Source organism: Pyxicephalus adspersus, chromosome 7 (assembly GCF_032062135.1).
Source record: "Pyxicephalus adspersus chromosome 7, UCB_Pads_2.0, whole genome shotgun sequence".
NCBI classification, from domain to species: domain Eukaryota; kingdom Metazoa; phylum Chordata; class Amphibia; order Anura; family Pyxicephalidae; genus Pyxicephalus; species Pyxicephalus adspersus.
The window spans coordinates 31264332-31284668 of NC_092864.1; the positions used below are offsets into that span (position 1 = coordinate 31264332).

General features: G+C 39.4%; 1 protein-coding gene and 1 long non-coding RNA gene across 2 annotated transcripts; one reads left to right on the plus strand and one right to left on the minus strand.

The window, feature by feature from the left end:
* Nucleotides 1-7769: 7769 nt before the first annotated feature.
* Nucleotides 7770-16295, plus strand: LOC140335417 (uncharacterized). Its single transcript, XR_011921701.1, has 3 exons — nucleotides 7770-7813; nucleotides 9152-9242; nucleotides 15820-16295. It is a non-coding gene; the product is annotated as an uncharacterized lncRNA (long non-coding RNA).
* On the minus strand, nucleotides 7820-17482 carry LOC140335416 (sterol 26-hydroxylase, mitochondrial-like). The gene is given in 9 exon segments (XM_072418008.1): nucleotides 7820-7949; nucleotides 8592-8792; nucleotides 9409-9490; nucleotides 11844-12010; nucleotides 12938-13101; nucleotides 15351-15458; nucleotides 15461-15544; nucleotides 16039-16238; nucleotides 16855-17482. Coding segments are annotated over 9 exon segments (1293 nt in total). The 5' UTR covers nucleotides 17019-17482; the 3' UTR covers nucleotides 7820-7826.
* Between the last annotated feature and the right edge of the window lie 2855 nt (nucleotides 17483-20337).

Here is a 20337-nt window from a genome sequence, read left to right on the forward strand (position 1 = left end):
ACCATCCACGATTACTGAACGACTGTACACACAATAGATAGTGAATGATTGTCGCCCAAACAGATCCACCAGGACGGTCATTCGTTTCCAGCGACATTCATTGCCACCAGCAGCATGGTGGCTCAGGGGTTAGCACTCCAGCCTTTGCAGCGCTAGGTCCTGGGTTCGAATCCCACCCAGGACACTATCTGCATGGAGTTTGTAGGTTTTCCCGTGTCCGTGTGGGTTTCCTCCCACATCCCAAAAACATGCAGTTAAGTTAATTGGCTTCCCCCTAAAATTGACCTTAGACTACATTACCCACATATGACTATAGTAGGGACATTAGATTGTGAGCTCCTTTGAGGCACAGTTAGTGACACAACTATGAACTTTGTACAGCGCTGTGTAATATGATGGCGCTATATAAATACTGTATAATAATAATTCCTCTTCATCAGTGTCGTGGGTCTGTCGCACTTTTTTTGTTAACGAATATTGAACGATCAGTTGTTAATTGTTCGTTTCCAACTACAATTATTGCATATGTATGTAGTCTTAGTGACACCAATGATCTTTTTGGTGACATTCTTCCCAATGGCCAGCAATGTAAGAGGCATTCTTCCCACTGACCATCACACTAATGTAATGAGCTGTGGATATAGTAATTATATCATGGGTACCCTAAAACCAGAAAGTTATTTCAAGGGTTCCTCTATGTTAAAAAGGTTGAAAAAATCTGCTATAGAGAAAGAATGGGGGTGGCAGTGAGTGTTTCAGCACTGTTTTTAGTTGACAGCAGCAGTTTCAGAAGCACCTCAATGGTGTGTGCAGACAAACAGCCTGCCAGCCACCAACGTTTCCTAACAGAAAAATAACATACATCCTATTACTGGTGAGTAATCTCACTTCTCCACTGTATCCAAGGAGGGAGCCATGCAAGCCCAAACCTCATTTCTATCCCAGAGCTGATCACTTGGGGGTAAAGGGAAGAAAGCCTGTGTGAGAATAAAGAACTGTCCGAGAACCAGAATCATTTTATGTAGGTACATTCCTGAGGGTTACTATATTTCTCTATACTCTCTTTATTATATTTAACCCTTTAAGTGGCCAGAGCTTTTAGAGGCTTAAAAGTCCAGCTTTGGTATTCATAAGTTAACTTGATAGTAACTACTTCCCTATGGCAAAGTTAATAATGTTCCAATGTCATGGGATATTTTATATTTGAATTTACACAGTTGTTTTGTGGTCAGAAAGGGATTATGGTCTGATCAGTTGTCAGGAACTCATAATGGAGCCACCCATAGCTTTCAAAAATTGAAAACTCATCTGTTCCCTAGCGCTGTTGTCAGGGTTGACTTTTCTATTTGTAAAAAGGTTGTCAGCTGTTACAAATACACACAGATATTACAACCACAACAAAACCGACAAAGACACCAGAAAACCTTTCTATATGTTGCTCTGGATTATTGCAGGATTCACTCCATGTTCTATATGTTACAGGTTCATCCAATCAGACATTGCATAGATTATGTTCAGTCCCACTGTGCAACCATTTAGTTCTAAGCAGCTCCTGGTAACTGGCACCTTGCCAGCCCCTCGGCCGCCCACACTGTTGTGCTGGATTCTAAAGAACACCTTGCATGTTATTCACTGTAAGCATTGAACTTCTGCCCTCATTTATTCTTATGGGTATGAGCAGGCGAAATGCTACATCCAAAGAAAACATTTCAGGGGTGTGAGGAAGCAGTGAACACATTGCAACCTCACCACCAGCCAGAACATAGACTAAGGGCCTGATTTGGTAAATCATTGGGCCTGATTTGGTAAAACTCTCCAAGGCTGGTGAAAAAAGACTATCATGGGGGGAACCTGAGTGATCCAGCAAACCTGGAATGGATTTCACAAAAATCATTTGGTATTAGTTGGCAAATGTTTTCAGTCCTGAAGCAGATCCATTCCATGTTTGCTGGATCACCCAGCTTCATCTATGATTGTCTATCTTTTCCAGTCTTGGAGAGTTTTAATAAATTAGGCCCATGGTGTGAAACTGTGCCACTTACAGCTTCTGGTTGCACAGAAAAACTATTGCTGTGCAGCTGAGACTGGCAACCTCCACCATGGCAACAAGATTTGTAAGCAGCTGTGACTGCAGCCATGGTGCTGAACCGCAGTCCACAAAAATACTACCAAAAGCAACATCATTACAGCCGTGTGCAAACAAAGGGTCCCAGTCGTTTCTATTCATGTGAATGGGAGAGGTTGAGACTGTTGTAGTTCATCATGGGTCAGAAATGAGCAGTCTTGGCTTTCACCCACTTACTCCTGTGGCGACATAATATTTATTACTTTGTGATCTACTGAATATGGGCCAAATGTTTGCTTTTGCTCTTGACTTTAGCCGTGTATTTAGGCTGTGTGTTTTTGTATCTAAACAAATCTGTTTTTTCATGTCATCCAGACTGATCTTCACATGGTATCTGTCTCATACAATCAGCAGTTCAATACATGTAACAAGAATTTATTATGAGTTTTTTTTGTGAATTTATTATTACCCCCCCCCTTTCCTTTGGCCATATACTGACCACACCACCAACCCACCTGGCCCTTCTTACAAAACAACATGTTTTGCCCCAGTGAGAGCCTAAATCAGTGTTTTTTTTTTACCTTTTTACCCAAAAATTCAAGTCTCAGGGAACCCCTAATAAAACCAATATGTTGGGCATCAATAGGGATAAAAAAGCCTGGTGGTAAGAATGCCCCGCTACAGTGGTTGATAGAAAAGCCCTTTACCAAGTGTGTTAGCCCCAGAACAATGCATGTATCATCAAATGGGAGGTCAATAATTCAATTTTCTGGAATCCCCAAAAAGCTCTTCAGGAACCCCGGTTAGGAGTGGTTGGTCTAAACCAGTGTTTCTCAACCAGAGTTCCTCCAGAGGTTCAATAGTTTTCCCATTCTAAAAGGGCTAAGGGGTTAAGATCCACCATGATGTTGTTGTTTTGCCTAAATTACGTCAGTATGCAGAGCAAGCAGGTGCTGAACTTCTTTTCTTCTCTTTAATTGCACTGGTACATAGTGTGATTGCTTTGTGTTGCTGCTTTGTACGATTGTTTCGTGCTCTGCCAGTGTTTTTTAGTGTGAATGAACAAGCAGTTTCAGTCCTAATATAAGCCCATGCATTCACACATATTCCTTTCTTTTTATTTATTAGTCCAAAGGCCATATCTTCTATATACAACCAATACATAACATTGTGATGAATGTGAAATGTGCCCAACATAGAATCCTCAACCCATTTCTAGGAAGAATCATGCACGGTGCCAGTTTCTGTGAGGCCAGGGTGTCAAGGTTTATGGGAATGATGTGGTGGTGCTCTGTAGAATTTGGGATATGCTGATTGTTAAAGCAAATGAAGGGTAAAGAGGATATCTGAACAATAATACCTGGAAAAAAGTATCTTAAATATATATATTTTAAGGTTGCAGAACTGGCTCTGAAAGGCTCAACATAAGCTACATGCAATAGACAGTCATCCTTGCACATGCACATACAAAGTATTTCTGTTTATAAAAGAGAACAGCTTCAACTCTTTCAATGCACTTGTAACATCTTGCATGCAGCTGTATTCAAGTCAATGAGGAGTTACAGGAGATTCCGGGCCAGTGGATCTTATTCCCAAACAAACCTGCGGGAAAGAGGGTCTTTGGGTTAGGTTAGGGGATTTAGGGCTATCTCGGGGAAAGACCATCCAATTACCCAAGGTTCCTACCTTCTTCACTGCCCCAGTGGACAGAAAGGAGCTGGAATGCTCTCCATTGGGACCCCCTACTTTATATTTGCAGAGGGCTCGTTTTCTATAAACCCATGACTAGGGAGAATGAACTGTTTTTTCTTCTTCTTAAACTTAACATTAGTGTTAGTGCTTTAGGAAAAGCGATGGGTTAATATTAGGAGCATTCCAAAGTACTAGCTTTTTACACCCTTTATTGTTGTGAACTTGAATTGTCCTGATTAAGGAAGGGATGTGGAGCAAAGATTACAGAGGGCTTGGCGCACATTCAAGCAGTGGAAACGCTTAGTATTTGAGAAGTGTGTGAAATCTAGCCCTGGCTGCCGGATTTTACTTAACCATACAAACTCTCAAGTGACCCAGCTCCTCCTCTGGAAGTAAATCGCTTTTGGAATTAGGAATCATGAGGGCCCTGTAGCAAAATTCTAATGGTGCACCCCCAGCGGCAGAAAAGCTGTTAGCATTGGCACACGGGGGAACAGTTGCTGAAATAGAATTTATAGTTGTGGGAATGATAATAACAACCACAATAAATTTATATCATAATACAATTATTCATTCTCTTGACAACTATAGTCCTAATGCAACCTTATCTATATATTTGTGGTAGAAGTGCAAACCTCAGCTGTCCTATAAGATTTTAGAAGAGATAATTTGCATGCATAATATGCATAGAGCAAAGCAAATCTTGAATGTGATTTGACTTTAGGAAATCGTGAGGTTTCATTTCAGCTCATCTATGCTAGAATAAGTCAGTTTTCTATGATTAATGTTATATCACTGTTTATAACATTTTTAGAGAGACAAAACCTGTTACAGAGATACAATATACTTGCCCAAACATGCACGTTAACAAATATTATTAGCCACTATTTATAAAGTACCAACATATTACCCAGCACTTTATAAAGTCTATTGTCATGTCATTACCTGTCCCTCAAAGGGGCTCAAAATCTAATGTTCCTGCCATAGTCATATGGACAATTATTGAGGGAAGGTCAAAAACCTAACTGCATGATTTTGGAATATGGGAGGAAACTGGAGTACTCAGAGGAAACCCATACAGACACAGGTAGAACATACAAACTCCTTGCAGATAGCATCCTGGCCGTGATTTGAACCTGGGACCTAGCGCTGCAAGGGCAAAAGTGCTAAGCACTAAGCAGCTAGTAACTCTGCCAATCATTTGTTATTGGTATACTTGCTGTTTGCAGAGTTGTGTTAAGGTAGACCCATAATAAAACAAAACCAATTGCTATACAGTAGGTAATGTTATGACCATACCCATTACCACCGTTATCATCCACTGCCCCTATAAATATCTAGGAACATTACTCCTTTCTTTGCTGGAGAGCAGTTACATTTTTTTATAACTGAAAGTAATTAAAGAATGGTGGTTGCTAGATTGGAACTGTAGGCATCAGTCCGTATTTTACTATATTGCAGTTGAGGCAGCATAAAGTTACATATTCATGTAAAAATGTATAATTGTTACAAAACAAGTATTTTATTTAAACACATTTCTCAGAAATCCATTGCACAAAATCAATAAGCTTTAAATTAGTTTTTTTTAAAGGAATCAAATCTTGCAAAATTTAAAATAAATATGAACTTGTCTGTGTTTTAGCACAAAGTTATTAGAAATGAGTTACTCTAAGATCCATCTTTTATTGTTAAACTTATCTATGGCATTAGATGAGCCTATCCTGGTCCAGTGAGCTCATGTGGTGATTTTATGTCTAATCGACCTAGACAGTTTGTAGCCTTGGAACACCAACTTCTCCATCCAGCATCTGGAATGCTGAACTACTGAGGATGTCAACAGATATCCCCCTGCTATGGAAAGGGGGGATGCATGCAAGGAAGGCTTGTTTGAGAATTTGGCAAATTTGGAATGACAGAGCTTGTGAGTGAATAGGAAACCAAGTGAATAGGGTCAAGGGGGAAGGGGTGTCTTGAAATTGAGGTTGAGGAGTGGAGCAACGTATGAAATGTTTCTTGACAGAGAGGGTGACAATTTTGCAGTCTGCTCCTAATCTTTCTTCCATTGGTGAAGCTGCCAGAGACATTTTCCCTGGAAGTCAATGCAGATCAAATAATACTTGCACACAGTTTCAACTTTAGTCAAACTGCCTGTGGATATGCATTGAGTTTCGGCACATCTGAGAAATGAGGGGAGATATTTAAATAGGCCATTGCAGCAAAATTAAATGCTTAGCCCATTCAATAAACATGGGGTCAACCATGGCAGTGGTTAGATTTCCTTTAAAGGTTTTTGACCACTCTGACATTGTTTAAAAAAGTAAAGTCAGATCGGGTGTAGAGCAGGACCCACAAATGGGAACAGAACTCTGAAAACGGATTCCAACTGCTTGTTGATTGAGGTCTTTAAAAAAGATTTGTATCCTCAGCAGGTATGGTAATCCCCTTGGTAAGACACAGCCAGATCCATACTGGAATTGGACCACTTCTAAACAAAATCCTTGCAGAATACAGCCCTAATGACTTCCAATCTCAATAGGGAAAACATTGAAAATCAAGGGAAAAGGGAATGTCTTTGCAGCCTACAGAGTTTTAAATGACCAAAATTAGGAATGGATCATTTATAACTAATAGCTATAAACTGCAACTCCCCAGAGGTGAGCCCATCATTCAAGGACCTAAATTAGTTTCTGCGGTCAATGGCATGATTGTGTAAAAAACCTCAGCCAAAATAACAAAGGACCCAACCATACTCAATGAAGACAAAAACAACTTTGAGAATAGGAGCGACTTTAACAACAGAGGACAGCATGATTTCAGTCTGTAAATGTCGGCACTGTCAGTGGGTATGCTGCAAGAAGTACCAAAGCTATTAGGAGAACATTGCCAAGAGCTATGGGCACTCAGTACCAAGGGAATCTCCTCCGTTGTGTAGAAATGGAGATGCTGTGGCTTGGTGAAGCAATTTAAAAAAAATCAGGGTAAGAGACAAGGTGGCCAAGAAGATGGAATTGTTGGGGCCAAGTTTGCCCTTACAATACAATTTCAGCTTCTATTGGATTTACTTTTATAGTGATGAGTGTAGTAATTTTTAAAAAAATATTTACTGATTGTGCTAGTTTAGAAACTCTATATTCCAATCATTTCATTAGTTGACATTTGCTTTCAAAGAAAAGAACATTTTGCTTTTTTTCTTTTAATTTTAGGATGTGCATTTAGGGTAACTTAGATTATTTTAATGGCATATAATTATAAAACAGGGAATCAGACATTCTCTCAAACATTCCTGGTGGTAATCTCTTACTGACATTGAAACACATGAAGCTGGAAAATTCCACAAGGGAATCTCTTATTCCCTGTTTTGTAACTAGAGGCCAAAGTTATGTTTGCATTTGTACATTTTTATCATTTTTTGTGTACTGTTGCTGTCTGGAGGAACTGTAGGGTTCAGAATGTCTGCTATATACTATCTACTACGGGGGATTACATAAGGAGGTTCAAAGTATGCTGCTGGCTCTGAGGATCCTGAACCCTCCTTAGCCAACGGGGACATCCACAGGAGCCCCAAGTTAGTCGGGTGGGGGACCCTAAGTCAATTCTTCACTGGGGCCCACTGTTGGCTACATTCACCACCGATCAACCATATCTCTGAGAGTGCATGTGAAACAAATAATACACTGTAGTACTTTGCCCTGAGTTCAATAACTTTTTAAACCTTTGTTATCTCGGAGATAAAAATAGTAATCTTTCCAACTGTATTCTAAATTATATTCTATTCTACAAATTATCTGCTTTTACATCTCTATGATTCACAATAAAATAAACATAAAATAAACATAAGAAGGAAAAGGTAAACCTTGTCCTTTATCTCTGAAGCTGTTGGAACCAGAGAAGCAACTCCCAATGGGGCCATGTGTTGAGCGTGGTCTGTTCTCATCCCAGTTCATTTATTTATTTATTTAATTTAAATTGATTCCATGTGTTACAAATCTCGGCTTATTTTTTTTTATGTCCACAGGATACCAATCAGGGAGATCACAAGATTGAGGTCCATGGCAGGTAATGTTGGTATCTAGCTGGTCGTTCTTTCCAGGAACTCCAGAATAATGGGTTTACTTGGCACCAGAACGATCCTTAAGATTGGTTTCACTTCTCCCTCCTGCGGGTTATATCTGACCTCAAACTTCCTGATGATCTGCAACATTGCATGAGAAAAATAATCAGAAAAAGCAATTCTGTTTGACAGTTCTAAGTGCAAAAAAAACTCTGGACCAAGACTACTTATGGAATACTTGCTTAAAAAATTGAAACATCATTTTTATGCAATAGAAGGGGCATTTTCCATACCTCTCTGGCAGATCGTGACTTCTATCTCACTAATGTTACAGAACTGCTGCATGTTGTGGTTCCATCTTTTGGCTCCTATATTGTTACAGGATGCCACAATTTCCATGAAAAATACAGGGTATGGGTAATAGAGATATTTAAATCTTTATAAGTGTTGTAGGTGAGATGTATTCTTTATTCTGTAGACTTTTAAAGCCCTGTTTATGAAAGTAACCAAAAGCTCGTGAAATGTGTTGGACTGCAATTTTTCCCCATTGTTTGATTAAATAAATTATATGTTTCTAAATTTTAGAGCATGAATATTTTAGATCAGTGACTCCAAAGTACTGATTTTAGGCACAGCCAATCACAATGCATTCCATACGAGAGCTAACAATTCTATCCCCCAGAACAAACATATCTGATCTAATTGAACTTCACATTTTCACAGAGATTTGGATTTCTGCTTATATTTGCTCCACGTCAATAGAAATGTGATTTTTTTTCTCACCTGAGCCAAAGCTAGGTGCATCTCCAGCTCTGCGATACGTTTCCCAACGCAAGCCCGAACGCCAAAGCCAAATGGAATGGAGCTGAATGGATGGTGATTCATTCTACCATTACGCAGCCACCTTTGAGGAAGAAATTTGTCTGCATTCTGAAAATAGTCCTCGTCTCTGGAGATGCCATAATGATTCAGAACAAACAGTGTCTGTTGGAAAAGATAGATATATAAAACAGCATATAATGGCTTAATAAACAATGGGAATCTAGATGACTATTTCTGGTGAATGGATGATAAATGTGATTATTATGAGGGGAACTCACCATCCCAGCTGTGTGCACCTGCTGTGCCTGTTATGTAGTGTTCCCAAAATCTCTGCAAGGAGTTCCCAGCTTTGTACCCCTGTCCATTATACCCCTGAACTCACTGTGTTCTCATATCTGCAGACCTGTTGTGCCCGTTATAAAGAGTTGCTGCCATTGCTGCAAAGAATTCCTGAGTCTGTAACCAATATAAGGAGCTACACTTGATGAATTTTGTATTTATTTTATATTTATATTTTGCAGGAAAAGCTGGAGCACACAAAGAGGGACAGGAATAAAGTCTGGAATTATGGCAGGGATATCTAACTTCTGGGTTATCCAAAGTGTAAATTAGGTAAGGGGCTGACTCAGCCAACCAGGCTCCATCTATAAGTATAATATTATTTTTGGACTGATTCTTTAAAGGAAAATGTACACTCATGACAGATCAATCAGATTTTTTATTTTTGTATTGTTTTATATGAGGTCTTCCATTTATAAACACATTGTGGCCAACTTACATTTTTTGGAAAGCAATAGTCCTCAATTACTACCTCCTGTTCACTGACCATCCTGCCATTGATGGACACAACAGGATACAACCTGTATTGGAGAAAAGTCAAATCTATTTTAATATTTATGTTGGATTATAAATAGATATATAACGGATCGGATTCATTAAAGCTCTTCAAGACTGGAAAACATACATTATCATAGGAGAACCCAATATCTATCTGGTCCAGGATTGAAAACATTTGCCAGCTAATAGCAAATGATTTTTAAGCAATCTGTTCCCGATTTTCTTTATCACTCAGGTTCTGCCATTATAGTCTACCTCTTCCAGTTTTGGAGACTTTTAATAATTCAGGACCATTGCGTTTCTGGTTTATTGCTCATCAAGAACACAAAACAAGCATTTAGCAAGTGAAGACAGACCTCTTGATCTTTATAATTTCTCTGAGACAGTGACATATTCTGCTAGTTTACTAGTACTATTTTACTTCAATAGCATTAACAAATCTTGCAATTGTTCATATGTTTTAGAATTTTGTTAAAGTGGACTTTTGTATGCGATTCATTTAATTTACACAAAGCCCAAAATCAACACTTGGAATCCAGAGTTGGAGTTTGACCATAGGATGAGCACCCTAAAAAGACCTAACCTAGATTATAGGCTTATACCTAGCTAGCACTGGGCTTCCTCCCCAGCTTTGGCCATTCCACCACCATAATCGTCTATCATTTTTTATGCTTTAGGAGCCATTACAGTGGATCTTGTATAATGATACAGTGTTCACAGTTATTGATTCATCGTTTTATAAGTATTTTTTACTACTTATTTGCACACCTATGTATATTGTTCTTGTTGCAGGGTCAGACCTGCAACAAGAACAAGTGCTCTCACATGGTTTCCGACAGCCCGCACCCTGCCAGCCGCTTGGCCGCCAACACTACTAGTTATTTAAGACACCTGCACATTTGAGAATTAGTGAACACAGCATTTCCATTCACTAGGCTGCCATCGGTAAGTCACTTTATGTAGCTCCTTACCAGAAGAAGTGTTTCAGTGGCATTGGGAAGCAATAACTGCACCACAACCCTGCTGCCAGTCTGGACATAGCCCATAATAAAAGAAAAAAAAACAGAAAGATACAATATTGCACTCTGATCACTGAGAAAGAAGAGACTATAGAAATGCTTCCACCTGACTTCATCAGACGGACCTTATCCAGGGGTGCCTTCACTTTTTTCGGGAGGGGGCATGCATGCCCACTCTTGTTTACAAATAATTTTTTTGTGGTCCGTGGCTCTGGCCGGTCCCCTCCCCACCGCGGGGTCAGGAGAAGGACCCCTCTTGGGGAGAGTGCACCGGCCAGAGCCGCAGACCATATCTCCCGTATTAAATTGCGGGTTTAGGGTGGTGGGCAGGGTGTCTCTCTGAACACAACCCGCCAGGCTCAGACCTGCGATGAGAGAGTGGGCCAGTTCTGGTATCATGACATCACTCTGGGGGAAGTTTCTTCCCCTTTGAGTGACACGTAGACAGGGGTGTAGTGAGGCATGGATAGTACTGTGCCCCGTCTTCTTTTTTTATGACTAAACCTCTGGCGTTATCACAACCTAGGCAAAGTCCCTGAGCTGGAGTTCAAAGGTGGCTTCTTGATAATAAAATATGTTGCTTTGTTTGAAAAAAAAGTATTTTATTGCTGTTACTGTATAGAGCCGTGTTTTTCAACCAGAGTTTCCTCCAGAGTTTGCTAGGGGTTCTTTGTGCCATGAGCAATTTGGACCCCTCTGGTCATATACCACTGACACCAATGATCTTTTTGTCATTCTGCCCACAGGCCAGCAATGTATAAGGCATTTTTCCTACTGCAATGTGGATATAGTAATTATAGCAAGGGTTCCCTGAAGACCTGAAAGTTATTTCAAGCATTCCCATATGTTAAAAACATGGAGAAAAGCTTGAATAGAGTGACATGTCATAAATCTTTCATGCACTTGTAAACTTAGTGAAAGGCAGTGTGTGGAACAGTGATGATCTACAAAGTAAGTAATCCATAGAATCGTTCAAAAGTGGTTTTACATCAATTTAAATACAACTTTAAAAGGAGGACACAGATTCTTCTATTTACCTACAACCAATAATAAGTTAGGGTAAGGTAAAAAAAAAAGTTTGGCTTGGCTTTTTGTAATAGTCACACTTACTTGCATATGGTACAACTAGGTCATTGTCTTTGCTGTTTAGAACCTACATCTCTGTACCTTGCTGTTCCATGCTGTTTCTTTGGGCCTGATTTATGAAAGCTCTCCAAGGCTGGAAAGGATACACTTTCATCAGTGAAGCTGTGTGATCTACAACTTGGAGAGCTTTAATAAATCAGGCCCTTTGAATCAAAGTGGAGTGAAGTTTGTAAGTTGAATTATGAGGTCAGTTTGATTCCACTAAGCATACCGAAGAGCCTCTTTAATCACAGCTTTTAGCAGTGGCATTTTTGAGATATCATCTGTTGTGGGTATTTGTCCAGATGGAGCAACACTGACCACCTCCTCATGAAGGGATTGTTGAAGTTCGGGATCCTGACCCAGGTGATACAAACACCAAGTCAACGTGTTTGATGTCTGCAGGAAGATAAAAACATAGCAAGCTATTTATACTATATTGGAAAATGTTCATGGACAACTGATCAACACACCTCCCTAGATGGCCAATGGTACGGGGACATCCTTCCAAATTATTGCATTCAGATGTTCCCATGAAGGGCACTGTTAAAGCTACAGCATACAAAGACATTTTACACAATTGTGGGAACTATGTGGGAACTATTCCAACTATGTGACACCAGTTTGATGAAGGCTCTTTTCTGTTCCATCATGACTGTGCCCCTGTCTACAAAGCCATCTCCATAAGCCTGTGGTCTGGAGGAACTTGAATGACCTGCATGGAGCCTGAAACCCTACTGAACACATTATGGGTGAATTAGGGGTTTTCTATTCCAACATTAATATTTGACCTTTAAAAACGACCTTTGCTTTATGGGCACAAAGCCCTACAGAAATTCTCCACAATCTTGTGGAAAGCCTTCCCAGAGCAGAGAATACCTATAGCCCCAGAGGGTGACCAGCTCCATACTAACGTCCATGGTTTTGGAATGGGATGCACAACAAGCTCCTTTAGGTGTGAAAGTCATGTGACCACATGCCTTTGGCTGTATATATGTGTAAATGTTTAGAGGTAATCTCAAATTCTGTTATGCAGCCTTATGTGGGAACAACCTATACAGAGTCATTGAATTTCACCTAAGTAATTCCACATTTTAAAGTAAGTAATGCACATTGAATCCAGCACCCCTACCTAAAACATCTGCAAATGGTTGAGGTCCCAACTCTTCGCTACTCCGAGCAAAACATTTTTTGGTTATGTATTTTTAAAAGTGAACCTATGGACAGGATAAGGACATCAATATAATTACATGTGATTTACAAGCATGAAAATGTTTCATCTAGAGTTGGAGCTTTAGATAAAAAAAATATTTAGCAGTTACCCACAGTGTCTACTCCGGCCATCAGCAACTCGGCCACACTCCCGTACACCTCAGACATGGACAACTTTCCGCTGGACAGCAGGTAGGTCAGGTACTCCCCCTGCACCTCCTCTCCTCTCTCCAACCTTTCCTGCATCTCATTCATCTTCTTGTCAATCAGTTTCTTTGCTGCACATAAATCAAACAAACTTTAGGTTGTATTCCTATAAATCTTTAACATTGGCGCAGTTTTACATCAATATAAAGAGGACCTATCAATAAAATCTGCACACAAACCAGCTATGTTAATATTACCAAACCAATAATGTTTCTAATCAGAGAGACCCTGTCTGGTAGACTTAGGGGAAGAACAGGATAAAAATTCTGCATATATAATAAGAAAACATGCTGCACCATGCGTGTGTGTATTCTGTTATATATGTATATTTAAAAAATACATCATTGTGCATTGATGATTGTTCCTACATACCGGACTGACCCTCTTTTACATTAAAAAATAAAATGATAACTGTTCTCCTTTAAATTAATCTCAGGGTTTTCTCATGCAGGACAAAAGTTTGTTTATATGTTCCTGTCCTCGTCAGTATATGCCTTTATATTGTTCATTTATCCCTTCATTTCCTGTCCCAGAGACACAAATGAGGGAAATACAAATATTTTTCCAAACTGAGAAAAATACCAATAGACCGCTGTCATCAGTCCTGCTTCTTTTTCCCTCTGTTTACCTGACATCTTCCAGATCCCAGTTGAAGAAACAAGCATTTGGATATTGGACATATATATGTTGTGAGCTAATATATTTATGTTTTTTTTATATTATATGATGAGTTTTGTGAATAGTGATCAACCTTGTAGAGTAAGATATTCCGCTCCCATGTGTTTATCATACTTCCGAGGAAGTGGATTGTTTGCTACTGCGAAACGCGTCAAGTCTATCACTTTTTGGAAAGTCTTTCCTGGGTTTTTGTAAACTCTGTATATATTGTTCTATCTCACTGAATATGTCGTTTAGCAGATGATGATGTTATTGTCATATGTATATTAAAAAAACAGTATGATGGCTTTGTTTTATTAAATTAAGATAATTTGACTTTTTTTATCATTTTAAGGGTGGTTCTACATGTAGGTGCCTGTAAAGTTCCCTTTTTTCTGGGTACAATTCTATTAGTAATAAAAACTTGACAAGGTTTATATTCATTCTACACAAAAATGTGGCGTTAGATATATTGTAATTTGCAGCACATTGGCCTATTAGGGTTCAAGGTACATCATAGTTGCTAGGTTCTATGCAGATAGTGAGGACCTGTCATTTTTAGTAAAGCATCCATTAATCTGGTACTGTATATCCATACACAATATATCAGCCTTTTGTAACCCCTAGGCTTCTCCAGAAGTTGTCAGGGGCAATAACCAATTTCCACCTCTCAGATAAAGAACCACTGACACCAATGATCTTTTTAGCTATCTGCAAGGGGGGCATTTTTCACATTGACTCAAATGAAAAATGTTCCTCTTTGCATTGATGTAAGACTTCCTTTATTAACCAATGATATCAGATGGTTTTCTTGAATTGGCCATCAGTAATAAGAGGATCCTGTTCCCATTGACCACCAATAACTGATCACTTCTTTGTTGATCATCAATGTAAAGCAACAATACTATTTCTACTGTCTGAGTTTCTTTTATGGCCTTTAATATTATTTATTTCATTTCAAAATTATTAATGAAACCAATTTTGTCATATAGAACAACCCTGTGTGTCATTTTTGCTAATTACACCTCATATCTAATATTTCTTCTTGGAGGAATAAGAAACTTAAAAAAAAGTTTGAAAAAAGAGGGGTTTTGGGGCCAACAGTATGGTATAAAGTTATGATTTTTCATGATATCCATCAACAGAAAGAACATCCAATGTAATGTTTTTATGAATATCAAAATCGTAAAATCATATTTAATAAAATGTAAACATATTAATCATATCATACCCTTTTAAATCAAGTTTGTACTCCCAGGATTGTTCTATATCATAAAAATTAGTTCCAAGAATAATATTGAAATGAAATAAATATTAATAAAGATCAGATCTTTCATACCTTCAAATAATTCTTATGGGGGTGAAGGTGGACTTGCTATACATATCCAGGGAATGTATATGGTTCCTTCTACTTTCTATTTGTTTTTATGAAGTTACAGAAAAGGAAAAGCAATCTTACCCTTGGGGTCACAGACAGAAATAGAGACCTGACATGAAAATTCATCACTTTCAAGTTCTATATATATAAAAAAAAAATTAAAAAATATAAATTTGAGTTGGCATTTGCCCGACTACATATTTTTCTCTTTCTTCCGTGGTAGATATTATTCCCATATTTACCCCAACATGACCATTATAGAACGTTCTTCCTTTAAGCACCTACTGAAAGCAAAGATGGTGTCCCAGCCCGAGAGGTAACGTTCCCAATAGGGGAAGACCCGTCTTGTCCATAACGGCAAATAAGTGACAAAGACAGAGTTTTTCATCATGTAAGCGAACTGACAAAATTCTGAGTCTCCACAGGGATCTCTTTATTTAGACAACCAGATCTGGCCTCAAATAGAATATATGAGATTCCTGAAAGAAAGAAAAATATTTTCATGTAAATCCTAGGTTTTAGAATACAAGAATCTGATTGGACAAACTAGGTTAAAAGTTTACTCAGGGCTTTGCCTCTATGCCCCCTTAGGCACTGTATTATATGCTTTTTGTGTTTCATACTATAATAACAAAGAATTTGATAGGTTGCCCATGGTTAAAGTGGACCTGTCAGTGGAGAATGATAATATACAGCAATAGTGTTATTTTCTTAAAATCAAAATAAAAATCTTCTCTTACCTTTACTTCTGCAGAGCCCTCAATCCATCCATAGCAGGCCTCGATATGGTCCCTGGATTCTTCCTTCATCTCAATGCAGTGGAAGAACTGGGAGCCATCATCTCGTTCCATCTCCTTTCTTCTCCTGCATACGTCACCTGATCTTGCACTGCGCAGACGTGAGATTGGCACTTTTTTCCATTGGAAAAGCCCCTTCTGCACATGCCCAGGAAGATCTGTGTCATTTAACTTACCTTCAAAGGCAAAATTGTAGAAAAGATTGGCAACGTCAGGGACTGTATTTCCAGAGGTGCTCTCACTGCGGATTTCCTGAATTCTCTCTAACAGATCTGTCACCACTTCATTAATGCTCCCCTCATAGGCCCTGGCTTCTGTGGGCTTTAGCATTCTCTTGTTGAGAACCCTGCGCAGAATGTGCCACTTGTGTCCCTGCCTGGAGACAACAAGAAATCTGCAATTAACCAACAAGTAAAATGAATGCTGTCCAGGGCTTACTGCATAATTCTTCTCATTTCATTTATATTTACATTTCTGATGTCTTTAAATCAGTCATGTGACATCCTGGGTCTTTTCTCTCTTTGGGATTTTCATATGGCGAGTGGCCCTTAATGAGTGCAACATTAATAGAGCATTTCACTGTGCATAATTCAGTTCCCTCAGGGGCGGGTCCATGACAGGCTGCACTCTGGGATTGGATGTCATTTAACCTAGAAGGACATCCTGTGGTGGAGATGCAGTACTGCGATAGACAGTCCTAGGATTGTTTTATTTCCCTCCCATGAGATATTAAAAATAAAATATTTTTAAGACTTGTGGTCAGTGGCCCTTAGCGAGTAAAACATTTATGTGACAAAGCATTTTGCTGTGTATTGTTGCCTCCACCCGTAATCTCATTGAAGATTTACCTAATCCCAGAGATTGAAAAATGGCAGAATGCCTTTGCCTTTAGGCCATTTAAAGTCGAATTACCTGATAGACATTACCCAAATAGACTGCTTTGGGTTGCAACAATTTTTACAATGTCCGGCAATTCATTTAGGCTGACTTACTCTGTAAAGGGACCATAGGGTAAGTTCCTGATATCCCGGTGCTCTTTCCAGAGGTCCTCTTCCGTCCTCATCGGATATTTCCCCTCTTGTCTCAGCACAACTTGCATCAGCTCTGGGTCAATGATACTCACCATTTTGTAGCGACTGATTTCCATCTTGAACATTGGCCCGTAAACCTTCTTGTATTTTATCTGTCCATTATCAAAATAAAATAGAAAAATTCCAAGGTACAGTAAGAGTCAGATGTACCTATCTGATAATTATCAAATGCAAGAAATTTAGGTAGAACCTAATTATATCTTATAGATGGTATGGAGGGCAAAGGGCACCACCATGTCTAAGGAAATAGTAGTTGCTTTGCAGCTTTCCATTCTCCTGGGTTTCTTTCTCACTAAGGACAAAGCATGTGGAGCGACAGGTTCTTCCTGTGTCTTGGAACAAAAAAAGCAAGCAAAATAAATAACATTGGGGGATGAAGTCAAAATGTAACTGTCAGTTATAGCTGACTTTCAAGACCTTGAAAGTCACAGATTTGGCCCCAGGCCCAGATTCATGCATAGCTAATGCAAGGCATGTCAGGGCACCACCCATTCCCTTACACATAGAGCTGACGGTCACATTCCATACATTAAAAGGTTCCTGTCACTCATCAAACCTGCCGGGGTCATCCACCAGTGTCCCTCGTGTGGCCATTCTGCATAGTTCTTGTACATTTTTGTAAGTGAAGTTATTTACTGCTATATGTACTCATTTTTCATTCACTTTTGACACCAAATAATCAGCAAAGGAAGGCTAAACTGCAAGCAAGCAAGTAAATACAAAAATGATGTATATAAGATAACACTGTTTGCATTCATTAACAAAAAACAAACAACGTAAGCGCTCCTTGGGTGTTGTGGCTGTAAGATGTAATGATACTCCAGAGGGCAAAAAGTATAACTCAGTCCTATGATCAAGCCCCAATTTTCCCAAATGTGGATTTTTAATAAAGATGAACCCCAGGCAAACACAAATTATTGAAGCAAATTAACTAAATATATGCAATAGATAGAAGGCATTGGCTTTCCAACCAGTTAAACATTAATACTTAGATGCCACATCTCCATGCATTCAAGCATTATTTAAATTCAGAACAAGACTACAAGAAAAAAATAGGATTTTAAGGCATGAAAAAATAATAACTAAAAAAAGGTAGCAATCTTTATTAAATTATTGTTAAAATGAATTTTTACAACGATAGAGCAAAGGAATATAACATTTCAAAAACCAATACAAAAGACCAGACAGGGGGAGACAAGACTAGACTAGAAGGGGAAAAAAGGAGGGAGATAACCAGGGTTGATGAGATCAGGTGACTTTCCACCCGTAATGCTTTTCAGGTGCCTGGCAAACAGAAGCAATAAAGCTATGTACACACGTCCAATGGTTCTCGCCCCTTAACCAGCTCAGGGTGAGAATCTGGAGTGTGTACAGCGTGCATCGTTCATCACCTGAATGGCGGATCCACGGATGATGAACGACGAACGATCATAATGCAAGGGAAGAGGGAGAGCGAGCAGCTGGGTGCCACTCCGTCGCTCTCCCCCTCCCCTCTGTATGTCCAGCACTCGTTCATTCATCGTGCAATGCCTAGTTGTTGGAAAGGATCGTGAAAGATCCTTTCCAACGACTAATAATTGGAAGTGTGTACGTGGCTTAAGCCTTCCAGGGGTCCCAAATCGTATCAAATTTGAATATTGTGTTTTTAAGAGTATTCACCATGACCCAATCCATTTTAGAGTAAAAAAGGCTTAAGGATATAGTAGTTGATTTACATGATTTCGCGAAAGTGATTTGAGCTGCCACCAGCATCAATTTCAACAGCTTCACAGAGGACTTGGGGGCATCCAGGTCACATTTGCTAAATAAAGCAGTAACCAGAGAATAACCTTATATTTCTCTCTAGAACCCTATTACTATCTTGAACTTGAATAAATTGGAAACAATGCCTGATTTATTAAAGCTCTCCAAGACTGGTGAAGATGGACTATTATAGGAGATCCTAGGTGACCCAGCTATCTTGGAATGGATTTGGTCCGGGATTTAAATCATTTGCCAACGGATGCGTTTGAGGAAATCCATTGCAGGTTTGCTGAGGTTGCCCCATGATAGTCTCTCCTTTCCAGTCTTGGAGAGCGTTAATAAATCAGGTCCTATGTTTAAGCACAGGGGCCACCAGAAATTTTAGGCTGTACACACATAAGATGATTCCCGCCCGATCCGAATGGTCAGGCTCGTCTCCGGAATCTGCCATGTCTACAGAGGTCACCAGATGGTGAAGAGCCTCTATATAAGTCAATGGAGAGGAGCACGCCTCACTTGTTCTTCCCCCTCCCTTTCCATAGAACATAAGAAAATTCCTGAATGTCTGTCACGGAAATGGGCTTGGTGTCAACGCTATACATTCAGGGAACCGGTTTGGTAAGGATAAACCAATTTCTAGAAAAGCGATAAACAAGCGAAGAGCGAAGATAAAAGAGCAAAACATGGTGAAACAGCTTATTTAAAAACTGTCCCCTTCATCAGATTACTATATATTAACACAAATCTTCAACATCATAATGGGGTGATAGGGGGTAATTATAATTGTGCCCCTTTACATACCAACTATGTAGCATTTCATATAGAAATCCGTATCTTCTGCATCACTTCCAGAAGTGACCCCACCATATGATGTGTTTTTTTCAGCCAGCCCCTAAATCAGTATAAAGTAGTGATAACTACAAAACCTAGCAGGGGCCAAGCACCCAACGCACCCAAAATTTTTGATGGTGTTATGAGCAGCAGGACGGGTAAGTATTAATCGCGTGCTTTTACGAACATGTTACTGGAGCCAGTAATCTAATGGGCCTGATTTATTAAAGCTCTCCAAGACTGGAGAGGATACACTTTCATCAATGAAGCTGGGTGATCCAGCAAACCTGGAATGCATCTGGTCTAGTATTCAAAACATTTGCTAACAAATAGCAAATTATTTTTAGGAAATCCATACCAGGTTTGCTGGATCACCCAGCCCCACTGATGAAAGTGTAGCTTTAATAAATCAGGCCCCATGTGTCTTGTGTCCTATATACACTACCCACATGGTTCCCTTCTGTATAATAAAGCCTTACACCACCCATCCTTTTGCTATCCTGACTTTAGGGGCAGGAAGAAAGGGCTGCTTCTATTTTATACATGGGAGCTGAAAGACTGTAGGGGATGTAGGGACCCCCAATGCACCCCCAATTACCCCCAATTGAAAAATAACAGTTGTACCTTATTCTTGTGTGCATCACTTCCAAGACTGTGGACCCCAAGGGGTAAAGTGGAGTTGTCCTTTAAAGATAATCTCTGGCCAAATGTAAACCCCTTCTCTCAAGTTTAGGTTCATGTAGTGCACCCAAGAGCTAAATTAGCAATGAAAAATCTAGGATCCTTTATACTTACAGCTAGCTCATGCAT